This window comes from Oncorhynchus tshawytscha, linkage group LG12 (assembly GCF_018296145.1).
Source record: "Oncorhynchus tshawytscha isolate Ot180627B linkage group LG12, Otsh_v2.0, whole genome shotgun sequence".
NCBI lineage: Eukaryota > Metazoa > Chordata > Actinopteri > Salmoniformes > Salmonidae > Oncorhynchus > Oncorhynchus tshawytscha.
The window spans coordinates 37,714,763-37,740,211 of NC_056440.1; the positions used below are offsets into that span (position 1 = coordinate 37,714,763).

Here is a 25,449-nt window from a genome sequence, read left to right on the forward strand (position 1 = left end):
ACCATGGGTAGAAGTGCACAATTTGCCCTACACTCCTCCTGCATGAGCCTTTCGTGATGAATAAATATTGTTTTATTGCTTGCATGTATGATTTCTGAAGAAAAAAAGATTGATGTTCATTGAATTCCTACATTTGAATTACTAAACTCAACAGGAATAAAAGGACATGAGAACACTAAAAAAACATAAGCTTTACACCCAGGCATTGCCCAAACATGCCTGAAATTCAGCATGGTGGTATGTCCATTGTCAAAACTATGGTAGAAGATATGGAGATGGAAAACCATGCCATAAGTGTCCATTTCCAATGTATGTAGGAAGAATAGGATGGCCTATAGAAATTCTGAGCCTGAGGTCATGTTAGAAGAGGGACAAACAGCATTATTCTATGCTGGAAGCAAGGCAAGGTTTTTTTATGTTTTGAAACTACTGTGTTCCTTTGTTTCCCAGAATCCATATAAGGGCCTGTGGGGGTGGTGGCTGACTTCTACAGAGGTAACACACATGGCACAGCCTGCCCGCCGACCCTATTCTCAGTCACAACCCCACAAAATTCTGGTATCTTTCCCTAAATTCCCTTGTTTTCCCAGAAATCCTGATTGAAGGATATCAGATTTCCTGCTTATTTGCTCCCAATTCCAGGAATATTTTAACTGGGATTTCTGGAAAACCCAACATTTTTGGGAAAACTAGAACAGTTTTGCAAGGTGTTACTAAGGAGGAAAACAGTACTATTTTGATAAGTTAAAGCTATAGTTTGTGACCATTTCTTATAGTTAGGATAAGCTGCACAAAGCTCACCTAAATCCTCAATAACTGAAAGCAGATTCTAAACATACTATGTGAAGGCACCAATAAATACCATGAGCAGAAAAAAATGTTTATCAACTAGTCTTAATTAAAAGTTAAAACAGTATTTAATGGTAATGTTGGTATCGTGTTAAAAGCAAAACACAGCCATCAACTGTATTCTTTGCTACTTTATTTTTTTTTTGGCAAATACACTAAAAATGTTTCCAAAAGCATTGTATAAACATTTGTGCAGTGTAAATTATCAAAACTAATGTATATTACATTTGAAATAGTTTTTCACCCAACATGACGATTGTCATTTTCAGCAGCAAAAAACTTAAACTCAGAAGTAACATTAAAATGTCTGTTAGATGGTGACTGAGACCTTTAGAAATGTACACAAAATGAAATGTGAAAAAAATATATACAGTTGCCACACTGCTTAACTAAATTGGTTACTTGAAAGCAATTTCAGGAAATAAAAGGATGGTATTACCGTGGTTTTTCCATGAAGGAGGGCTTCATTCATCTATGGGTTAGATTGCTTGTACACGACCCTTGTACCCATCCAGGCACTAAGGCAATCTGCTTGTACACGACCCATGTACCCATCCAGGCACTAAGGCAATCTACCTCCACATGCATACACATTATCAGCCTTCCAATTAAAAATCACTCCAGTTTGACAAAACAGTACATTGGCTGTACAAAAATGTCTACATAAGCTTATCATCCAACACACACGACCAACTAAGAATTCTCTCTAAGAACATTTGTGAGACAGAAAAATTCAATGTTCAACTGAAATGTGATTGATGACCAAGTTGAATATTACTAAACAGAAAAAAAAGGGACCAAACAACAAAAAACATACAAATTCAGAAAAACAAAGACAACATTGAACATATGGATACATAAATTGTGTCAGATTAAAAAAACATTTAATAAAATGTATTTTTACATAACATTATATTGTTGTGTCAATACATAAAACGTATTTTTTCTCCCACACATTAGAGCAGCATTTGTGCATAACAAGCAATACAGATCACCCCAGTCTCTTGATATGAACAATAGTTATGGAATTCTTGTCTTGTTGGGAAAAGACAACTCAAACACTGTTGTAAATACACTGCAATTGGATCCTGGCACTGTTTTAGATGGCTTGCATCTGAAATGGCACCCTATTCCCTAAACCGTGCACTGCTTTTGACCAGAGCCCTTTGGGCCCTGGCCTAAAATAGTGCACTGTATAAAAGGTATATGGTGCCACTACTATTAGGTAGGCGGTGACACAACCGTTATCTCGGAGGAGAGTAGACACAAGCTAGAACAGATCCATGTAGGTTATCTTTGGTCACGCACAGAGGAGCGAATGGACATGAATGATTGGGTACAAAGGTGAATGGGACTAGTCAGTCAGATAGTGTCTCAGGTAGGTGTGTGTGCGTGCATGCGCACTGTTAAGCATACAACACACATGGCTCTGGTTCAAGGTCTTATATGTTAAAGTTTAAAAAAAAAGGATAGTATGATATACTGTGATGATTATACAAGTACAGCCATGCTTGCACAATGCAATAATTGCCTGATAAGTACAGTAGGTTTCAAACTGAAAAGGCCTATTGTGAATTGGTTCTTGATATATAAAAATCAGGACCAGTTTATCATAGTACAGCCCAAAGCCATGTCGGACAGATGTCCTTACTGGCACAACCAAACAAACTAATACTTGAACAACTCTCCTTCATTTGTTTACTAGAGTATCCATCTAGACCTCCAGAAACAGTTTCCAGTTTTAACAACCCAAGCCATCATGACCCACAGAAACAAAATTCTCAATATAGACAATTCTTCAGCCACTGAGGTCAAGTCCTCATCAGTTAACATAAGTGGGGTTAAAAACCATTATACTTGATGTTACAATTTTGCTATCTATAGTTATCTGCTAATTCCAGTAAATGACAGCAAGTTTTGGGCATTGTATCCTATGCTCAAATATTCTTAAACATTTAAGGAGTTCACAGACCAGACTTAACAATTCAGAAGAGTTGATCTCAGTTTGTTGGAACAACCCTAAACAGAATATGAGCATGGATGGTTTCTCCACAGAAAAATACAAGCCCATAGGTTATGGTAATTAATTGCAGCAATAATAGATAAAGAATAAAAATATTCTTTCTGCCTAAAAGCAAGTAACAAAGGCAAAGTGTCCATCTAGAATTACACCTTAGGAACCAATGAAAAACAACCCTGGGTCAAACCACTGAAATGCACCGAAGGACCATTGCATTTTACATAAGCCCAAAAAAATACAGGGCAAGTTCTTTTTTTGGAAAGTGCAGGAATCACATTTTGAAGTTGACAGTATTATGGACTTAGTACATTTTTTCCAGAAGCGACTGCCAAAAGCCTTGACACGACACAGAGACTAGTGACCGACGACAGCAACAAAAAACACCACATCAAAACATACAGTAAGACAAATAGTGATTCAAGTGTCATGTTTGTCTGAATACCTGAAGCTCCTTGGCTAGCCAGTTGACTCTGTTCGACATAACATGCACAGCAGAAGCAGTGTGCAGGGCCTGACCGTTTATTCTAGAACTTAGTTGTTTTCTTTACAGGGCACCCATCGGTCTTCAAATCAAATCGTATACAAGCCCATTTGGTGCACGTGACATGCGCCAAATACAACAGGTGTTGTATTACAGTGAAACGCCTGCTTACGAGCCCTTTCCCAAAAATGCAGTGTTAAAACACACAACTGTAAATACAAGTAGTATAATATGCTTCTAGCAGGGTACAGTCTATGTGAAGACCTGTTACCTTATGAGGACTGTATTAGCAATCCAAATTGTGCTTATTCTAAGTATCAGTGCAGACACACAACGTGGGTCGACACTTAAAATTAAAAAGTGTTTTAGTCACACCTTTGACTACTTGCTGGATTAGGTCAGAGGTAGCATAACATTTCCCCATTACGCATGTACAACTAAGATATCCAGCTTTTTACCACATCCACATGAAGAATCAACACACTGAACAATTGTAAGGCAGAAAGAAGGTTCAAGTCTCCCTTGTAATGTAGGTTTTTCTTCCATTTTGAATATTAGATGAAGGTTTATGGTATATCTACTTCGGCTATAGGTACAATCCCCTAACACCACATAATGGGAAAAGCAGCCATCTACTAATGTCTTATCTTCTGAGGACTTTGACATGTCTTCAAAAAGGCTTCCAAAAAATGTCAATATGTTAAAAAAAAAAGCTAAATCTCTCGGTTGTCATACTACACAGTGCCTGCATCAAGAAAAAGCAACCCATAGTCCAATCAAAACTGGACACTACAGTGTAAGACATGCACACAGTCACAAATTCTGTTTCATGACAACTTGGGTATGTGACCTGACTGATTGCTCAACATAATATGAATAGTTTGGCTCAGTTCATTTCTTTTTTTTTTTTTCTCTTTCCCTTCTATAGTTTTTTTTCTCTAAAAAACAGATATGGTAAGGAAGTACACAGTTTTGTTAGCAAACCCACATTCTGAGTCACTGAAAACTCAGTTACAGGGAGAGAGGGAATAGTACTGGTCATACTATTTAACTTAAGGAGCAAAGGTTTTAATCTGTTGGCTTGTTTTGGAGGTAACCTCACAAACACCGTTACAAAGAAATGTTAGAGGACCTCCTGATCTTCATTGTTCAGGTAAATACTACGGTCAGTCAGTGCTCTTTGCGCCCTGTTGGAAGGCTGATAGTGGTGCCTCAGTGGTTGTTAATCATTGAGAATACTGACTAATATTCTACTTCAAAGTGCAGAAAATACTCACAAAACCTATTGTCCTGGCTGAGATAACTAGTGTTGTGTCATGAAATCAACGGTGAGTTCGACAGAAAAAAGACAAGTGACATTAGTAGTAGACCGGAGATGTTGTTTTGCACTATGGCAGGAAGAAAGGCCATGCTCAGCAGGAGAGTAGGACAGTCCCCAAAAGTGAAACCCCATGTCCGCACTGCAAAACCCTGCCTTGGTTATAATACCGCTGCTCCACCAGGCTGCTCCACCTGCCCCTCCACACACTGCAGCCTCCATCAACACTTCTGAGCCTCCACAGGAGACATGGCGATGTAGGAGCCATTCCTCATTGGCTGGTTGGTGTGGTTGTTTTCTGATGGTTCAACCTCTGGTTTGTCGCTGACTTGAGTGTAGGCAGTGTCGTCTTTTGCCGTCTGAAGAGGGAAAAACATTTTGTAAAAGGTCATAATAATCCCACCATGAAAACAACACCCATTTATATATGTATAACTAAATTGGAAAAATTTTACACATGAAAATGAAATGTTTAATGCAATGTTATAGAATAAACTAATTGTGGGTATATCATGAATTAATGTCACTGTACAAACCCAAAATATTTTTCAACTTAAAGAACAAATATAATATGAAGCAGGAATGAGATAGATATACACTAAACAAAAACATAAATGCAACATGTAAAGTGTTGGTCCCATGTTTCATGAGCTGAAATAAAAGATCCCAGAAATGTTCCATACGCACAAAAAGCTTTTTTCTCTCAAATGTTGTGCTCAAATTTGTTTACGTCGCTGTTAATTAGCATTTCTCCTTTGCCAAGATAATCCATCCACCTGACAGGTGTGGCATATCAAGAAGCTGATTAAACAGCATCATTACACAGGTGCAGCTTGTGCTGGGGACAATAAAAGGCAGCTCTAAAATGTGCAGTTGTGTCACACAACACAATGCCACAGGTGTCTGAAGTTGAGGGAGTGTGCAATTGGCATGCTGACTGCAGGAATGTCCACCAGAGCTGTTGCCAGAGAATTGAATGTACATTTTTCTATCATAAACCGCCTCCAATGTCATTTTAGAGAATTTGGCAGTATGTCCAACCAGCCTCACAACCATAGACCACGTGTATGTTGTGTGGGTGAGCGGTTTGCTGATGTCAACGTTGTGAACAGAGTGGCCCATAGTGGTGTTATGGTACGGGCAAGCTTAAGCTATGGACAACGAACACAACTGCATTTAATCAATGGCAATTTGAATGCACAGTGATACCATGACGAGATCCTGAGGCACATTGTCATGCCATTCATCCACTACCATCACGTTTCAGCATGATAATGCACGGCCCCATGTTGCAACGATCTGTAAACAATTCCTGGAAACTGAAACCATCACGTTACATGTCAACTTGGCACAGCCATTGAAGAGGAGTGGGACAATATTCCACAGGCCACAATTAACAGCCTGTGCAACTCTATGCGAAGGAGATGTGTCGCGCTGCATGAAACAAAATGGCGGTCATACCAGACAATGACTGGTTCTGATCCACACCCCTAACTTTTTAAGTACTCTGATCAACAGATGCATCTGTAGACCGTCATGTGAAATCCATATTAGGGCCGTATGAAATTTTTTAAATTGACTTGATTTCCTTATACGATCTGTAACAACTTGAAATTGTTGCATGTTGCAATTATATTTTTGTTCAGTGTATGCATGCATGCATGCATTTATACTTAACAAAATTATAAATGCTAAATATAAACAATTTGTTATCTTTTATTTCAGCTCATGAAAAATGGGACCAACACTTTACATTGCGTTGCGTTTATATTTATGTTCAGTATATATACACACAAAGCATGTGGACACCCCCTCAAATTTGTGGATTCAGCTAAGTCAGCCACACCCGTTGCTGACAGGTGTATAAAATTGAGCACACAGCCATGCAAACCTCCATAGGCAAACATTAGCAGTAGAATGGGCTAACTGAAGAGCTCAGTGACTTTCAACGTGGCACCGTCATAGGATGCCACCTTTCCAACAAGTCAGTTCGTCAAATTTCTGCCCTGCTAGAGCTGCCCCGGTCAACTGTAAGTGCTGTTATTGTGAAGTGGAAACATAGCGCACAAAAATGGTCTGTCCTCGATTGCAACACTCACTACACAGTTCCTAACTGCCTTCGGAAGCAACGTCAGCACAAGAACTGTTAGTCGGGAGCTTCAAATTAGTTTCCATGGCCGAGCAGCCTCACACAAGCCTACGATCACCATGAGCAATGCCAAGTGCTGGCTGGTGTGGTGTAAAGCTCACCACCATTGGACTCTGGAGCAGAGGAAACACGTTCTCTGGAGTGATGAATCACGCTTCACCATCTGGCAGTCCAACGGACAAATCTGGGTTCGGCAGATGCCAGGAGAACACTAGCTGCCCCAATGCATAGTGCCAACTGTAAAGTTTAATGGAGGAGGAATAATGGTCTGGGACTGTTTCAGGGTTCGGGCCCCTTAGTTCCAGTGAAGGGAAATCTTAATGCTACAATGACATTCTAGACGATTCTGTGCTTCCAACTTTGTGGTAACAGTTTGGGGAAGGCCCTTTCCTGTTTCAGCATGACAATGCCCCCCGTGCACAAAGCGAGGTCCATTCAGAAATGGTTTGTCGAGATCGGTGTGGAATAACTTGACTGGCCTGCAGAGCCCTGACCTCAACCCCATGGAACACTTTTGGGATGAATTGGAATGCCGAATGTGAGCCAGGCCCAATCACACAACATCAGTGCTTGACCTCACTAATGCTCGTGGCTGAATGGAAGTCCCCGCAGCAATGTTCCAACAGTGAAAATGCTTCCCAGAAGAATAGAGGCTGTTTTATGGCAGCAAAGGGGGGTGACCAACTCCATATAAATGACCATGATTTTGTAATGAGATGTTCAACGAACAGGTGTCCACATACTTGTGTGTAAAAATAATCCCTGAAGATAATTTAAAATTATAAGCAACAAGCAAGAATTGCTAACAGCTCAAAGAAAATAGCAAACGAAGCAAAATTAAGACTTACAGTAAAAGAATGAAAAGCTTCAGTAAAATCAATACGTTTTACTTCATTCTAAAAACAGAAAGGAAAAAAAGGGGGGGGGTTACAGAAATGTTTTATCATAATATGTTAACTATACAGTTCTTACAGCTTTATTTGATAAAACAAGCTTTATCTGAATACTTTAAAATACCAATTCTGTCTGTGATGTGAACTCCTACTTTGTTCCTCAGCATGAACATGCCGGCAGGCCGATATCTGTTTTGTTGAAACACGTGGGGAAGATACTAAGATAACTCTTATCCGAGTCATGACTGATGGGTGGGGAATGGGGTCATGCACAAGGGGTCAGAAAGACTAACCACGACAAACACAGATAAGTGTTGAAAGTACACTGGCTAACCTACAGGATTACTAGAGTTCAGTGCCTGTACGTCACTGTAGACTGTCATCATTGTGACTTGTCTGCCAATGAGGAACTGCTCAATTCAGATGTATACTTCCTGTTCTGACCTCAGTGGTTTCAATTGTTAGAAAGGCCAGCCGGAATAACATTTGATACAGACATTATAGGAGGTAGGACATGCTGACCATGTGAGTTTTATCATGTAAGTAGTTAGAGGTTACCCCCAGTCACCAGACCAGTGATGTTAATATAGAAGTATAAATGGTCTATAAACAGATAAACATTGAACAAAGCTAACTTTAAACCTTTGTTGTGACATTGCACCACTATAGACTAATAACCACTTATGGAATCCTTCACCACAACTGACATTGTGAGTGAAGTGCCCAATTGTAAATTAAAAATGTACAATTTACACTATATTTCAGAAGAAGCCAATGAATATCCTTGTTTGGGGTGTCCTGGGAGTAAGTGCAGGGGTAGAGGGGAGGTCTTACCTTCTTCTGGCGAGACCTGCAGACCAGGAGGACGAAGACTACGAGCAGGATGGCGCCCATGCCCACGATGAGCAGAGGGAAGTTGGACACCAGGGTCACGATGAGCAGCAGGGTCCTCATCTGGGTAGCAGAGTCATCGTCGATAGTGGCCGTCTGGGGGAGGTCACTACGGTTATCAACCCGTCTTTACTATTTAATTAACTGGTGTGAGATGCTGCAAACCAGTTATTAACTAGTCTTAATAATAGACCAGTAATTAAAAATTTTGCCAGAGAAAATCCTTTAACTTCATTTGACATTCCTAGGCTGCACGTGAGGCCGACTGAATTTCACAAAATAATGGAGAGAGAGAGAGAGAGAGGGAGGGAGATATGCCTTACCTCATTGACAAACATGATAGGGAAAATTGTAACGTTTAGATGTTTGGTTTTGCTGAGGAAGAGAAAATGTAATGAGGACAAGGTTCAACAATGGGTCTTCTCATCCTTCATACGAATCGAGTGGGAAAAGAGCAGGCTTCAAAGTGTGTAAAACTGTTCTGGTCTTTACTTACGGAAAGCCTGGAACTCTGTTCAAAATTATATTGAGCTGGGCTCTCTTGCAGGCACGGATGGGGACCCCAGTGGTCTAGAAATACAAAATAAAATATTCTTTAAAATGCAGTTACATCTTGTCCTTTCCGATATGGAGACAGCTTATTTTAATAATCCACTGGTACTTCAGATTCCAAGAACACAGGATGAGATGTTACTATCCTTCATAAAACACACAAATGCAAAAAATGTCAAATGGCTATTAAATACGGTCTATTTATAATGTAACGATGTAATCAGTATACTCAGTGGCCAGTTTATTAGGTACACCAACCCGTTCATGAAAATGGTTCGCTCCTACACAGTGAGTCACATGGCCGTGGTTTGCTATATAAAGCAGGCAAACAAGCATTCAGTTACTGTTTCGATTGAACGTTAGAATGGGCAAAACGAGTAACCTAGGTGACTGAGCGTGGTATGGTCGTCGGTGCCAGGTGCGCCAGTTCCAGTATCTCAGAAACGGACAGCCTCTTGGGATTTTCACACACAACAGTGTCTTGGGTTTACCGAGAATGGTGCAACAAGCAAAACACATCCAGTCAGCAGCAGTCCTGTGGGCAAAAACAGCTTGTTGATGAGCGAGGTCTAAGGAGAATGGCAAGAATCGTGTAAGCTAACAGGCGGGCCAAACAGGAACACAAATCCCAGTTGCTGTTGTGTCATGTTGATGGCAGAGTCAGGATTTGGCGTAAGCAGCGTGAGTCCATGGCCCCATCCTGCCTAGTGTCAACGGTACAGACTGGTGGAGTTGGTGTGGGGAGTGTTCTCCTGGCACATGTTCGGTCCCTTGATACCAATTGAGCAAAGTTTGAACGCCACAGTGCATCTGAACATTGTTGCTGACCAGGTGCATCCCTTCGTGGCTAAAGAGGGGTCCGACCCGATACTAGATGGGTGTACCTAATAAACTGGCCACTGAGTTTAGGGCCCATAACAAATCCCACATATTGGCCTTATGACATACATGTTAGATAAAATGTTTGTTCATACTGGATTAAGGTCAAGGTAAGTCTCATGCTCCTCCTTGTTGGGGCTCAGTCCTTCAACAGCATTAATGTACATGGCATCGGCCTGATAGAAGTGAGGGAATGACACCACGATAGGGGCACCTATGGACAAGAGGAAGGAGATGGGGGTAAAACACGATTTAAAGGCCCAGTGCAGTCAAAAATTGTCTGTGTTTTATATACATCTCCACTCTGACGTTGGAATAATACTATGAAATTGTGAAAATTATGATAATGCCCTTTAGTGTAAGAGCTGTCTGAAAAGGGCACCTGAAATTTCAGCCTGTTTTTGTTGGATGGAATTTTGGCCTGCCTGGTGAAATTCACCAGGTGCTAAATTTGTTAACAGACTAATAAGAGAGTTCCAAACCTCTCTACCAATAACAGCACCTTTTTTTTCTCTCCCCACTCAGACCACTACCAGACGGTCCTAGCAAAATTCTTGCTTGAGAAATTGCTCTTTGCCAAGAGGCTATTTGTTTCTTTTTTACCATTTTAATTGAAAACAAAATCACAGTTGTGTACTTAATTGTTACCCAGAAATTATTTGACATTGAGAAACGGCTGTATTGGACCTTAGAGACAAAAATAAAACACGAGCAACCAATATGATCAACTAACCTATATCCTTATCCTGGACTGCCATCAGGGCGGATTAAGCAAAACAGAGTCAAATGTTTGAAAACTGAGGAAAATGAAATATCTTAAAAGGGAATATCATGGACAGATGTGAGATATTGCTAATGTCTGCTATCTGATATTATAACCCAAGCACAGAGACAGCGGAACAGATAGCAAAAATATGTGTAGAGTTCTTCCTTGCTATTGGAAAGGCAGCCCATACCGGACAGGTTCTGATAAGCCATTGGAAAGGCAGCCCATACCGGACAGGTTCTGATAAGCCATTGGAAAGGCAGCCCATACCGGACAGGTTCTGATAAGCCATTGGAAAGGCAGCCCATACCGGACAGGTTCTGATAAGCCATTGGAAAGGCAGCCCATACCGGACAGGTTCTGATAAGCCATTGGAAAGGCAGCCCATACCGGACAGGTTCTGATAAGCCATTGGAAAGGCAGCCCATACTGGACAGGTTCTGATAAGCCATTGGAAAGGCAGCCCATACCGGACAGGTTCTGATAAGCCATTGGAAAGGCAGCCCATACCGGACAGGTTCTGATAAGCCATTGGAAAGGCAGCCCATACCAGGTTCTGATAAGCAGACAGTGAAATCATGGCTGTTTTTCATAACCCAAGAGAAAAACCATTCCTTTGAGGTCATAATGACCATTCTGAAGTTCCACAAGGTACTACCTCAGAGACACAATAGAATGTGTTCCATTTCATTATGTGGCACAACTTGAGTGAGTTAACAACCCTCACTAAGGAATATGGAAACGACTCAAAACTGCAATATCTGACAAACGGAATTCAAACTGACAAAAGTCATTAACAAGGGCCGTAGTTCACGTCTAGGTCCGGAGATGACTCCGTCATAACAGCATCCAGACTGTTGAACTTTCTCTGCTGCACCACACCGTGAATGCGGATGTTTAACACACATACTGTACAGGACTTAAAAAGGCATCTACCCACGAGAATTAAGGGTTACAGCAGGGCATTTATATGCCATGTGTTTGTACATGGATTGTTTTAGGAGAGGAAATCATTTAGAGATTAGCTGTATCCTAACCCTGAAGTCCACAGCTATGCAGGCAATTCAAGTGTTTTATAGCCCTCATCCAGAGTTAATCATTCACCATCTACACCATTGTAAAATCTGGATAGTCAAACATGGGAAATTTCTGATATTTACTGCAGCTGGAAGCGCAGCTAGAACTGGATTGACTGGGGTATTCTTTTCAGTCCAAAACAATAGGTTATGTTGTTAGTCAACTCAAACAGTGGGTAAGTGGGGGGGGGGATGCTTTGTTAAGCAAACCAGTGTTGCAACAGGGTGACGAACCGTCTCGTACCTTCTCGGCAAACACTGACTTTAAGCACCCCGGTGCCAAGGCAGTCCCCAGCTGGTACACAGAAGCCGGCGTTGGTAGGGTTCTCCTTAGGACTCTGCAGGACATCACGTGGAGGGGCGAAGCGGTAGGCTGGGATGCCCTTCACTTCCACATCCTCAACATAAGCCAGGTGGATAGACCTGGAACACAGGGAGAAGTGGGAATAAGGATATGGACACAAGACGTGTAGTAGGACTTTCTCATTATATCAGCATTATGGCAGGAATTTGAAACTCTTCATTCAGTTCTACATGGCATTTCCAGAGAAGAGTGCGAGGTCGGAGGTCTCAAATGTGTCACATACCGTGCTGAGCAGTGGCTAACTATGAGAAGATAAAGTGCAACTGTTTCGACTGAGTCAAAGCTTCCTTTTCATATCATGTGCCGTTTTCCCAGTTTCTCCTCACGCATCGTGGTGTTGGTTGGGCCATGCTCAGCTCACACTTGTTTACCATGATCAGGGCGTGACGTCTTCTACAATGGTTTATCAGTCTGATAGGGATACGAGTCTGTCGTTTCCAAGAATTCCTGGTTGTCACCTAAACCACAGCCCCTCTTTGTACTTGCTACTTTGACTGTAAACAAAAATCATAGACTACCGATAATACAAGATTTGGAGATATGACTGTGACGTACCTGCAGAGGTCAGCAGCGAAGATGTACAGCAGCTCTTTCCTGGACAACAGAGGGTGGAACACACTGCCATCCGTGCCGTTTATCATGTTGCTCTGGTTAGAGGACCACCACGACATTTCACTGTTGATAGGGGAAAGGTAGGGGAAATGTTAGACATCAAGAGGACGCATTTGTCTACATAAGGTTATTCTAACATAACGGAACCAAATATTGATTCCATTTAAACTGCCTGGAAGCCATTAAACATAACATTTTGCAATCTGCTCTGTCATGACAGGGAGCAACTGGGAATAACCTTGGACTTTGAATACTTGAATTGGACAGATACCAAGTCATCCCTGTTCATTGAGTAAACCCAATGGCCGGGGCAAGGACCAAAAAGCTAAATTATGACATGAAACTCTTGTTATCCATTAATCACAACAACATGAAGGAAGAAAAACAGAGGAAAAGGGTCCCTACGTCAGCCCGTTCCACGTGTCTATTCTGCCATATTCCATATAGTCCCGTTCGCCAGTCAGGAACACAAACTCTCCTTCGTCAGTTCCATTTTTCTGGGAGGATAGAGAGAGCAACAATAGTTCAGCGAGACTGTCTTATCAAAACAAACACATCCAACAAACAGGGGGACAGCAGACAGGTACAGAATTAGAAACAGACAAACAAGCAGAGTTAAATTTAGAACATCTTCCTTTATTGCTGTTAAGTGAATTGGGAAGTAATTTCTGTGTTTAAAGTGGCTGGTTGTCGTTGTTGGAAATGTACTGACGAGGAATATTGTGCTCTAAAGGCTCAAATAAAAATGCCACTATTACTGTAGCCTGCCCATCCAGGTCTGTTTTCTCTTTCTCATAATACAGTTTTCTAGAGAGTAGGTTTGGGCGATGTACCGTTTATACCGGGGTATTTCTAAATACGGAGGGTATGCTTTTCAATACCATTTTAAAAAACTGGGGCGGGGGGGGTGCTACACCACTGCTTATAACTAGAATTATAACTATAAGAAATCTAAGATTTCAAAGTATGGAATGATTCATACCCTCATGTCAAATAAAATATATCCAGCTCAGGGCTCCAGTTTTGCATTTGATTTGCTAACTAAGTGGCTAGATGTCAAGATCAAGCTTCTTGGTTACAGCAGAGGCATTCAATCCCCTCCTGGATCAAGATCCCCATTGCCTAAATTGTTTTGTGTGCACTTCCAGTAATACCCCGGTATGGTACAGAAACAATATGACAGTATGAAAATATGGATAGCGCCCAACCCTAATGGGCAACATTAAGACTCCGTAAGAGTGCCAAACTAACAATAAGAAGTCCCTTCCAGATAAACGCTTTGACAGTTGAGATTGAGATTTGAAAGTTTAGGTCCAGGTAAAATTCTACCCGTCTACTTCTTTCTGGGATTTTCCAAATAATGCACTGAACTTGTTTATTAAATCGGACTGGTTGCTTTTTATTGCGTGAGGCAGAATAGCAGACACAAGTCTCCAAAGCCCCAGAAAAAGAGGAACTAAGCAAGCTTCCTCAGCATATTGTCATTTTCACTCTCATCATGTGATGACCCCACAATACCTCATCCCCGTCTCTCAATCTCTACCAACAGCCGTCAGGTCCGATGACTACAGGATTTATCGAGGAATGTCAACACTTCTATTAAAATCACAATTTCAAGACCGGCCATTAGCAAGGCTATACCTTTAGTGAATGACTGGATTAACAAGGACCAGCTCTGAACTGTAATCTGAGTGACCATATGGTTTATTACAGTATTTCAAGGTTTTTACTGAATACAAACAGTGCTTTACCTTCCACATCAGTCCAAACATCTCGTCCACCTCTGGCTTCATGGCGTGGATTTTGGAGAGCAGGGGGTCCTTGAAGCCCCATAGCACCTCGTGAACGGTGCGGGTCATGAAGATTTCCACACCGATGGAGTTCATCCACATGGAGACGAAGGTGCGCAGCAGGAAAGAGTAGGAGTTCAGCTCGTTCATCACCGCCTGTCCAGGGAGAGGGGAGGAAACAGAGAGAGAGAGAGGGGGTTAGAGATCATAGGCACTATGCAACACAACCATCAGCAACATTTGTAAGTCCATAGCTTTTGTTGCCATCTGGTCTGGTCCTTGTCATTGGAAATTGAAGTTCACAAAAGTGTCTGTGATAAAGTAACAAGCTTATAGGAACAAGTCACCATGATGTCATAATATGGCGTTTAGCATAATGCTTGGAAAGTCTACTGGAATGATGCAGTAAAGCAGAGTTATCAAAATTTCATGGAGGCCCAAGTGTCTGGTTTTTATTTTTTCCTTTAAATTAAGCTCTATACATCCTGGTGAGGGGAGTTCCTTTCTAATTAGTGACCTTAATTCACCAATTAAGTACAAGGGAGGAGCGAAAACCCGCAAACACTCGGCCCTCAGTGGAATGAGTTTGATACTTCAGCAGTAAAGGAATGTCAGTACATTGTTATAGTGGCTATACTGAAACTCTCGAGAGGTTAAAGTTGACCAAAACAAAACAGCTGTGGAATGATTCACACCCTCATGTTTCTATGTCTTCTTAGAAAGGCACTGCACCATAGTTTATAATAATGATTAGGTGGGTGCTTACATTTGTCCTATTTCACATACGTACAAGTGTGAATTGGAAATGTGTTTTTTGCATATTCCACTCTCGGAGAGTGGGGTCATGGCCAGGGATCAGCCATTATTGAATGCGTCCCCGGAGCCTTGCTCAAGGGCACACCGGCAGATTTGTTTTACCTAGTTGGCTCGGGATTCGAACCAGAGACCTTTCAGTTACTGACCCAATGATCTTAACCACTAGTTAATCTGCAGCCCAACACACTGTATTGCGGATATACCATGTCCATGGCAGCTAAGATAAAGTGCATATGTGAAGACTACAAGTATGTAGAGGTAACAAGCAGAGACACACACACACACTAACTCACCACAGCTGGGATGTTGACTGTCCTCAGAATGTCGACCTCTGGATTACCCCGGGACTTCTCTGGGACAAAGACGAAGCTTTTGGGGTTCAGGGCATAAACCTTGGTTCCGTTTTCGAGGAAAGTTACATTTTCCCTGGGTCTGTATTCCCTGTTATGGAAAGGTGTGAGTAGAAAGGTTGTCATTCCAAACAAATATCCTCCCCCCTCCCCCATGTGACTTTCCCAAGACCTGCATCGCCAGCTTCCCATGATCAAACAAACAGATCATAAAACAAATACATAGTGGACCGAATCTGAACTTGAGATATACACACGAAAAACAAATATTAGCAATAACCTTTCATTGGTATCGATATAAGAGTTCCACTGAAGTCTGAGTTACGAGTGTTGATCTCAAGCCCTTTGTGAACTGAGGCCATCTCATTTGAAAGGAGAGCAGTGAGTGTGTTGTCAACCTACCTGTAAGTGTAAGGTCCAATCTGGGTGACAGCTGCCTTGCCCCCTGCTAAGAACACTTCAGGGTTGGTCACGTTGAAGAAGTAATACTCCATGTAGACTGGAGGTGGTGGGTTCTTCCACGACTCAAATACTTGGCTCGCCTCAGTCAAGGTCAATTCCTACAACAACAAAAAAAGAGAGAAATACAGTTAATGATGGAGGACAGACCAAAACAACAATGATATCTCCAAGCATAATTTGTTTACAGTAGTACATTCCGGAGGGATAGAAAGCTATTTAGCCTAAAAATGCAATTTAAAACCATTTAATTCATTTCTAAACTAAGGATATTTCAAGCAATTACATTTTTGATTGTGGCAGCATCATCCACCAACAATCCTTCTCAGGTTATGCCAGGAGAGAGCACACACTGCAATTAATGTAGTGTACACCCTATGCCAGCACACCAAAACAGGGTAAGGGGGGAAGGTCCTTCACAGCTGAATAACTGACAGTACAAGCAGAAAACCTGAGTGAAAACTGCCCAGGGGGAGTCTCTGTCGACTTCAGCAGGATGAGAAAGATATTTGCATTTTTCTCAGGACAATCTTCAAAAAGCCTAAATTACTACCCACAATAGTGGCAGCATGACAGTTTGAAAAGACAATATGGACTAGCATCACTGTCCTATTAGTCATCATCTGAATACAGGAAAGTGGTTAAAGTTAGCCATCATGCCTGGACTAGAAAAGACAGTAGCTTCAACAAGGTAATTCAACTGTAATTAAAACTAACGCAGTGACATTCAACACTTTGAATGAATGAATGAAGCATGTTGAAACATGGTTGTCAAATCTGAAGAGCAAATTACTGTTAAGCGGTCTGTTGATCCATAAAATACTGGTAAGTACTCGACGCCAATAGGGCCTACCGTAAAGAGATATTGGTATTACTAACTTCAAGTGAGAAATTTCTCACTTCCCCAGTCCTTTATGTAAGGGGTTCCTGATTGCTTTCTCTGTCCTCTGAGTAAAGTGAGGTGTACTTGGGAAAGGCCTTTACCATCATTCACACAGCTCACTCAGCTGAAGTCTCAGAGAAGCTCACCGAAGCTCGGTGATTGAAAGAGGATGTTTATTTTAAGGTGTGGCCCAACAGGGATGCACAAAAACTCTTGTTTCCTGTCAAGACTTTTGTGCAACCATGATATAAGATGGTAGAATGACTCATTACAATGGAGGTGCATACTCCCTGTGGAGTCTTAAATGTTAGAACAGTATTTTGGCTCATACACACACACACACACACACACACACACACTATACAACTGGGCCAAAGGTCAGAACACCCTAGCTAGAGCATTGAACTGGGGGGCTTAGTCCTCAGGGGCAAAACAGAAGCCTATTGCTTCATTTAGACTCCAGTCAGTTTTTAAACATGATCATAACTTCGAGCGGGCATATTGCAGCAGTGAAATAGGCTAGTTTCCAGCACAAGTCTTGTAAACAGGGTTCTAATAAAAAGTTAGGAGCACAACTAGGGATGCACGATATATTGGTGAACATATCGGAATCGGCTGATAAGAGCTAAAAATGCCAACCGATGTTAAAGCAACTGTGCATTCCTATATAACGTAGGTACATGACGTAATGACAGCGCGTAAAATGTTGCGCTACACGTGCAGCACAGCATTCTTAACCGAGCACACAATGTCTGCTGTGTGGATCAAGCAGTCAACAGTCATTTGAAAGAGTAATAATTTTTCAGCGAGACAACTTAAAGGCGAAATCCATTAAAGCCAAGATAATGGAATTCATTGCCCTTGACAATCAACCGTTCTCTGTCTGGGTGATGTTGGCTTTCGCCGACTGATCAAGCACCGGTACACACACTACCAAGTGCGCTATTTTTCAGATGTCGCCCTACCGGAGTTACACAGTAAAAGAGTCACTGCTATTATCTTCAAGACATACATACTATGGAACACCATTTGGGTCTTTGGTGTCAAAAAAGATACAGTAGCAGTCAAAGCTGTACAAAAAAGTCGGCAATCAAGCAAACACCAGCCACGAATTATGCGTTTACAATACCGCGCTGGTAATAAAGCATCATTTGTTTGACCACAACTTCTGTGGTAGCTAGCTTTAGCTTGGTACCTAGCTAGCACCAATACAACCAGCCTGAAAACAATGATCAGTAGAAACTGCAGTCATTTTCACTATTCTTATCAATGATTTAGGAATCCTTGTGAGTAAGCATTAGCTAGGTTGCCACTTGTTGTTCGCCTATTGAAATTTAACTTAATTTAATGAAAATAAATAGCCAGCTACTTAACCCTGTTGCCCAAAGCTAACGTTATAGTCAGCCAGCTACCTTCATCTGGCTAGTGAAGCTCGACCGGACTGGGTTATGTGTTGTGAAGCTAGCCACAATAAGGATTAGGCACAATAATGGAATTTGCGGTTTGCCTTCAAACTAAAAGTATGTCAATGACAGGTTTGCAAAAGAATACAAAAAGTAGAATGATGTCATACATTTATTTTGAAGGCTAACTGCAAAGTCCACTATTGCAGCTAATACTTATTGTGGCTAGCTTCACATAGATGGGTCAGACCACCATTAATCAAATAAGAAGTCTTATAAATTAGGGTTATTTTAGATGACGACACCTAGCTATATAGTTAGCTAGCCAATTTTTAAAAAATGAAATATTACATTTATATAAGTATTCAGACCATTTACTCAGTACTTTGTTGATACCTTTGGCAGCGATTACAGACTCAAGTCCTATTGGGTATGACGCTACAAGCTTGGCACACCTGTATTTGAAGAGTTTCCTCCATTCTTCTCTGCAGATCCTCTCAAGCTCTGTCAGGTTGGTTGGGGAGCGTCGCTGCACAGCTATTTTCTGTTCTCTCCAGACAAGTTTGATCGGGTTCAAATCTGGGCTCTGGCTGGGCTACTCAAGGACATTCAGAGACTTGTCCCGAAGCCACTTCTGTGTTGTCTTGGCTGTGTGCTTAGGGTCATTGTCCTGTTGGAAGGTGAACCTTCACCCCAGTCTGAGGTCCTGAGCGCTCTGGAGAAGGTTTTCGTCAAGGATCTCCTGACTAGTCTCCCCGTCACTGCTGCTGAAAAACATCCCCACAGCATGATGCTGCCACCACCATGCTTCACCGTAGGGATGGTGCCAGGTTTCTTTCAGAAGTGATGCTTGAGATTTAAACCAACAAGTTCAATCTTGGTTTCATCAGACCAGAGAATCTTGTTTCTCGTGGTCTGAGAGTCCTTTAGGTGCCTTTTGGCAAACTCCAAGCGGGCTGTCATGTGCCTTTTACTGACGAGTGGCTTCTGTTTGGCCACTCACTGTACCATAAAATGCCTGATTGGTGGAGTGGTGGAGTGCTGCAGAGCTGGTTGTCCTTCTGGAAGGTTTTCCCATCTCCACAGAGGAACTCTGGAGCTCTGTCAGAGTGACCATCAGGTTCTTGGTCACCTCGCTGACCAAGGCTCTTCTCCCCCGATTGCTCAGTTTGGCCGGGCGGTCAGCTCTAGGAAGACTCTTGGTGGTTCTAAACTTCTTCAATTTAAGAATGATGGAGGTCACTGTGTGCTTGGTGACCTTCTATACTGGAGACATTTTTTGGTACCCTTCCCTAGATCGGTGCCTCGACACAATCCTGTCTCTGAGCTCTACGGACAATTCTTTCGAACTCATGGCTTGGTTTTTCCTCTGACATGCAATGTCAACTGTGAGACCTTATATGGATAGGTGTGTGCCTTTCCAAATCATGTCCAATCAATTAAATTTACCACAGGTGGACTCCAATCAAGTTGTAGTAACATCTCAAAGATGATCCATGCAAACAGGTTGCACCCAAGCTCAATTTCAAATCTCATAGCAAAGGGTCTGAATACTTATGTAATTAAGTATTTGCAAAAAAAATCTTAATCTGTTTTCGCTTAGTCATTATGGGGTATTGTGTGTAGATTGATTAGGGGGGAAAACTATAACCCATTTTAGAATAAGGCTGTATCATAACAAAATGTGTAAAAGGTCAAGGGGTCTGAATACTTCCCGAATGCACTGTATGTAGCATATTTGGTCTATATAAATTCTAGCTACTTTTTAAGCAAACGTTGTACTCTAGAAACTAATATTTAACCCTGTAAAAACATTTGTTTACTATAAAATGCTAAAATGTTGATAAAAAACAGGTCATTGAAATTAAAGTCATTTGTGGAATATCACATTTCTACACGGTGTAAGAGAGCAACCTATTGAGATGCATTACATTGAAAATTCTACACTGATGTTAAGAAGGTAAAGTTTGAGTGACGACATGAGCTCTGTCATTCATTCAATGGTATTGTCATTAATCTTCTAAAGAAGCTATCCTTTTGCTTTCCATCTGTGCCGCCAAATGTTCAGATGTACTGGTAAAGTAACCAGGTTGTTAGCTACAAAAGCTAGCTAATGAGGTAACATTACTGGACAAGGTGTAAACAAATGCCCATGAAGAACACTTGAGGTCTAGGGAAGAAAAGAAATCATATTTTGGAGGGTATTGTTGCCCTTTAAATTTCAATTGCACACCTCAAGAGGCTGGTGTTTGGCTGGCAGTGTTTCTGTACTGCATGCGCAATAGCAGAGTTTGCAAAACAAAAGACGACCCGATTGATACAGATCTTTATGATATAATCATTCAAAAAGGTAAGCCGACTTTGCAATTAACATTTAATTTATGTTTTATGAGAAAGCCTTTAGAAATGACTGTTTCAGCATTGCTGACGGGCTACACAAAGTGGTCAACAGAGGCATTCTTAAGCCATTACCTCTTCAGAAAGTTACAAGAAATACAGGCAATCTTTAAAATCTAGGCTTTTGACTGAACAAATCTGCACTCACGGTTTTTTTTCTCTCTAGGTCACTCGGAAACAACTGCACAGTGAAGCCTATCATTACAATAATTTTTTGGGGGGGGGGATCTTTCACTGGTACTCCCAAAATAAAACATCTCGGAGCATATGTAACCAACATGGTCGCACTTTAGAGCCTTGAATGTGAATCAACTCTAATTGAATAATCAATGCTGTACAGCAAATTATGATTGCTATAGAGTCAAATATCGCTTCTCATTAAAGAAAATATCCAAGTTATTTAGGAACAAGCAACAAAAAGCCTATGATACTTTGAAGACATTTCCTTTTATTTTACAAGATCATTTGAGTCACCTGAATGGTGTGAATTAAAAAGTAAAGCCAAAGTAAGGTAGCTATCCCAATGCTGTGTGTTGGATTGAATGCGTTTAAAGCCAAACACTGATTGCGTACAGGATATGAGAGAGTGAGGGAAACACTAACACGCGATTCAGTCAAAGCAGTGTTCTACCAAGTTTCCAAATTTCACAATCAGTGAAGTTTGTTCTGTTTTCTAGATTAAACTGAGTCCCTTTCAAACAGATACAATTCAAGAGTGACAGTTTCTGTGTATACAACATTTTAACTAAAACCAAGGTCTAGATTAGAAGAATTATTGTGTTTACCAACCTTGAAAAAGGAAGGCCACCTAAAGGCTTCCATAGACATCTCTTAGAAATGCTTAAAGCCTTGATCTCACAAGCAAGCAGGGACAGAGGGTTGCGGTTTATCAATCTTATCATAAATCAAACTCACTATGTGCATGTAGTTGGTGGGTGGGGGTGGGTCACATGATGAGTGGTAAGGACATGAAAGCATAACAACTGTTAGGGTCACTCACAAACAAATTAAAACTTAAGCCAAAATATATGCAGGAGTTGTGGTTAGATAACATGAAATTACATTCAGTGCCATATTTCTCTCTGGTTTTCCCCATCTATGAATTATGAAAGAAACCTGTTTGAATTTAAGTAAACAGGTTTGTCACCCATGAATTTGTTGAAGTTTTTTTTACTCTACCCTACAAAATATAGTTTGAGGAGCAGCAGAGGGTTTCTTCCTGGAAGAGCAGTCCTCTGGACCTAGATCAGGCCAGGGCTGAAACAACAAGCTAACAGATGACTGCTGTTTGACCAAAAAATATCCTGCCTCCAGGCCAAGGAGTCCGTCAGATTCCATACGTGAATTAAACACTCCTCTCCCATCCACACCCTTTTACCAGAAGTCCTCTAGGTAGGATACTGGGAAGTTGTTCTAAAAGTGCACCATGACATGAAACATCAGATCAGTTTTAGAAGTGGTACAGTTGTGGATGGACAGAACTTCTTTATTTCTCATGTATCTTTTCAGTCACCGGCAATGTCCACATACGACTCGGGCACTCTATTGAACGTAAAGCGCCTGATAGGCTGATATTTGATAATTTTTTGTTTGTTTCATTTCTTGATGTTATGTATTCTAGGTCTAGGATGACACTACCATATCCGAAATAAACACAGACGCAAATTTAACAACAGCAATTAAACTGTGGCAGGGAACATTGGGCTGTTTGTGTCTGTATACTCTCCCTGCCAGTTTGACATTTCTGCTGAGGTTCGCAGTTTCAGAAAAAGAAATTGAACCTGTTCAGATCTCTAGGACATTTTTGGGGGAGATTCTTTTATAGTGTGGTATTCAACCTTGTCAGCAAAGACGGGGAAGAATGAAATGCAAAGTATTCCAAAAGGAAGCTTGACTCCGAGCCTTCACGAGCTCTCTCCCTTCCCCCCACCAATGCGCACGCACGCACACGCCTCCCTACCCTCCTCTGACGGGATTCCTACCCTACTACAACCCCTGACTGATAAACCCAATAAGCCACTTGGGAAGCTCATATAAAACTTTAAATCCCAAATCAATTGTATTGTGAGACACACATGTAGATAAGATGAATACACTGCAGTTGAAGGTGCAGCAGTTCTAATTCAAATCATCTGTATCGTGTATAATAAAGCTTGGCTAAGTATGATTTAAAAATGTTATTTATAGTGGGTTTATTGTACTGATGGAATAAAGCAGGTTGCTTGCTCTGAGAGCACCCAGCCATGGTGATGGTCTTACCACGACGCACTGTGACATGAGCATACCCCGCATTGTAAATCTGCCAGAGATTCCATCCATAGGCTACTACAATACACTGAGTTTACATGCAGAGCTGTTCAAGAGGTTTGAATCAATGTTGCGGATTTATGAATGATAAAATGTTGCGATCCTACCACAAAAACCATCACTGGTTGGTGGTAAAAAAAAAAAAATGCAGCACATAAATTGGCGACCTTGGAATGCATGGTATGTTGCACTGACCCATGTTGGGTGGGCTAATGACTGGAGCTGGGGATTGAGTGAACTCAATGCTGTAGCTAGCTAGCAAACATCACATTTAAAGCTCCAGCCTAGTCTCAGACTATACGTAACATAGTAAACAGGGACACTGAAATTTGTATGATGTGTTACATTTGGTATGGTTACATAAGACAGGAGGTATAAATTCAATGTCTAGCAACCCAAAGGTTGCGTGTTCATATCTTATCACGAACAACTTTCCTACTACTTACTACTTTGCAACTACTTGGAATGGGAGCTAACCCATCCTCTAACCCTTTAACCAAACTCCTAACCCCTAGCCTAGTTAACGTTAACCACCTTGCCACCTAGCGAACATTAACCACAACAAACAAGGATTTGTAACATATACATTTTTGCAAATTCGCAACATGTACGAATTGCATTGTGTACCATATTGTACGAATTGCAATCCGTAACATATCGTACAAATTGTAATTCATAACATATCACACGAAATAAATGATAAACTCCCATAAAGGCACGTTTACTATGTTACGTCTACTCCTGAGCTCAGGTTGAAAACTAGTAACGAGAAGGGATGGGAAATGTGACTCACCGTCTGCTGTTCAGTGCAAAGACAACAGACGTTAACAAGTTAAAGCCACCAGACAACAAAAAAACTATAAAATGCATGTTTGAAGTGGGAAAAAGTTACAACTCACCTTTTTAAGCCGATTGTAAATCATTGTTTGGAAGACTTGAGCCACGACCAATGCGATGCCCACTATCAGTAGATGGGCGCAGAGAATCCCAGTAGCGTAAATTGCACATGATCTCCGAGTCATGATGCTGGCCAGCTATCAAACTAGCTAATTTGGCAAATTTGAAATTATTTATAACACTAACGATAATACTGTCTGTAGGTTCTGATCTTTATTTTGACTTTCTTTCCTCGAAGATAGCTGCTACTTCTCACTTTGCCTCATACTCACTACAGACAACGCTTGAAACGAATATAAAATTGCTCGTTTATATGTAGCTATCTACTCGCAAACTGTCTTCGATAATAAGAAATACTTCTACTTAGTGCTGTCAAAAAAACCTGTTATTCTGCCCATACAGTCGGTGCCTAACGGAAATCGACTGTGTTGTTCTGAGGCAGCGGGAGAAATAGCAGCTCACAGTGCAGAGGACGGGCGGAAGACCTCCACTCCCTCCTTACCAGATTCAAATTAACTCGAACAAGGCGTCGTTTTGGTCTCTGGTGGGCGGTGGGTGTGTTAAAATCAATGACGGTATATGATGTTAAAATGTAGCGTGCTTTCCGTGTGGCTGAGGTCAGTGTTTTACTTTAAAGCACCATAATAAGACAGCACAAACTAAAACACGTTCGATATGTTTGCCGTTGATTTTCTCTACATAGTTGGCTAATGATTTGTATTTGGATACGTTCAACCATGCAATGATTTTAAAGTAAACTTAAGATTCTGACAATTTTATACCAGTTCACTTTCATATGAAACTGCAAGTAATATTATGAAGTAATGAGACTAACAACGTGATTGTGCTGAAGGGAGCTTGTGAATGAATTGGCGTCGCATGCTCATTCACATACCACCAGCTAACTTTATAAACTGAATGTTGAGTGTAGCCTAGGCCTACTAAAGCCACTGCTTAGCAGGGTGGGATATACTATTGCGACACTATGAAACATTTAAATAAAAAAAGTGCATCTGAATTGAGGAGTTAGCCAAATGAATGTATACACGATACTGCCTTCATACATGTTTAGGAGTAACCGACTGTTAGTTCTCAAAATTAAATTCCGCTATATCACCTCATCGTGTCTCTTTAAATAACTACAACATAAACTTGAATAATGTCTGGTTCAGAGAACCAACGATAGTTGACGTGAACCGTTAGTTCACTGAGCAGTAAATCCTATTGGCTAACAACCTCCCGGACCACCATCCTAAGACCACCCCCAGTGGGTTATGATTGGACAGACGAGGTTGAG

At 41.2% G+C, this 25,449-nt stretch overlaps 1 protein-coding gene across 2 annotated transcripts; it reads right to left on the bottom strand.

Annotated features, from left to right (window-relative positions):
- Nucleotides 1-965: 965 nt before the first annotated feature.
- Nucleotides 966-24,684, bottom strand: LOC112263136 (lysosome membrane protein 2). Of its 2 annotated transcripts, XM_024439139.2 has the most exons (13): nt 24,155-24,682; nt 16,209-16,366; nt 15,750-15,897; nt 14,602-14,796; nt 13,256-13,347; nt 12,794-12,913; nt 12,119-12,297; nt 10,128-10,246; nt 9,098-9,171; nt 8,925-8,976; nt 8,545-8,697; nt 7,666-7,713; nt 966-5,027 (listed from the first exon to the last, which is right to left on the bottom strand). In XM_024439139.2, the coding sequence occupies exons 1-13, from the start codon at nt 24,275-24,277 to the stop codon at nt 4,890-4,892; spliced, it is 1,599 nt and encodes a 532-aa protein (XP_024294907.1). In that variant the 5' UTR covers nt 24,278-24,682; the 3' UTR covers nt 966-4,889. The 2 variants fall into 2 exon arrangements, with proteins under 2 accessions (XP_024294907.1, XP_024294908.1); XM_024439140.2 differs by lacking the exon at nt 7,666-7,713 and having other exon boundaries at nt 24,155-24,684.
- Nucleotides 24,685-25,449: the final 765 nt, after the last annotated feature.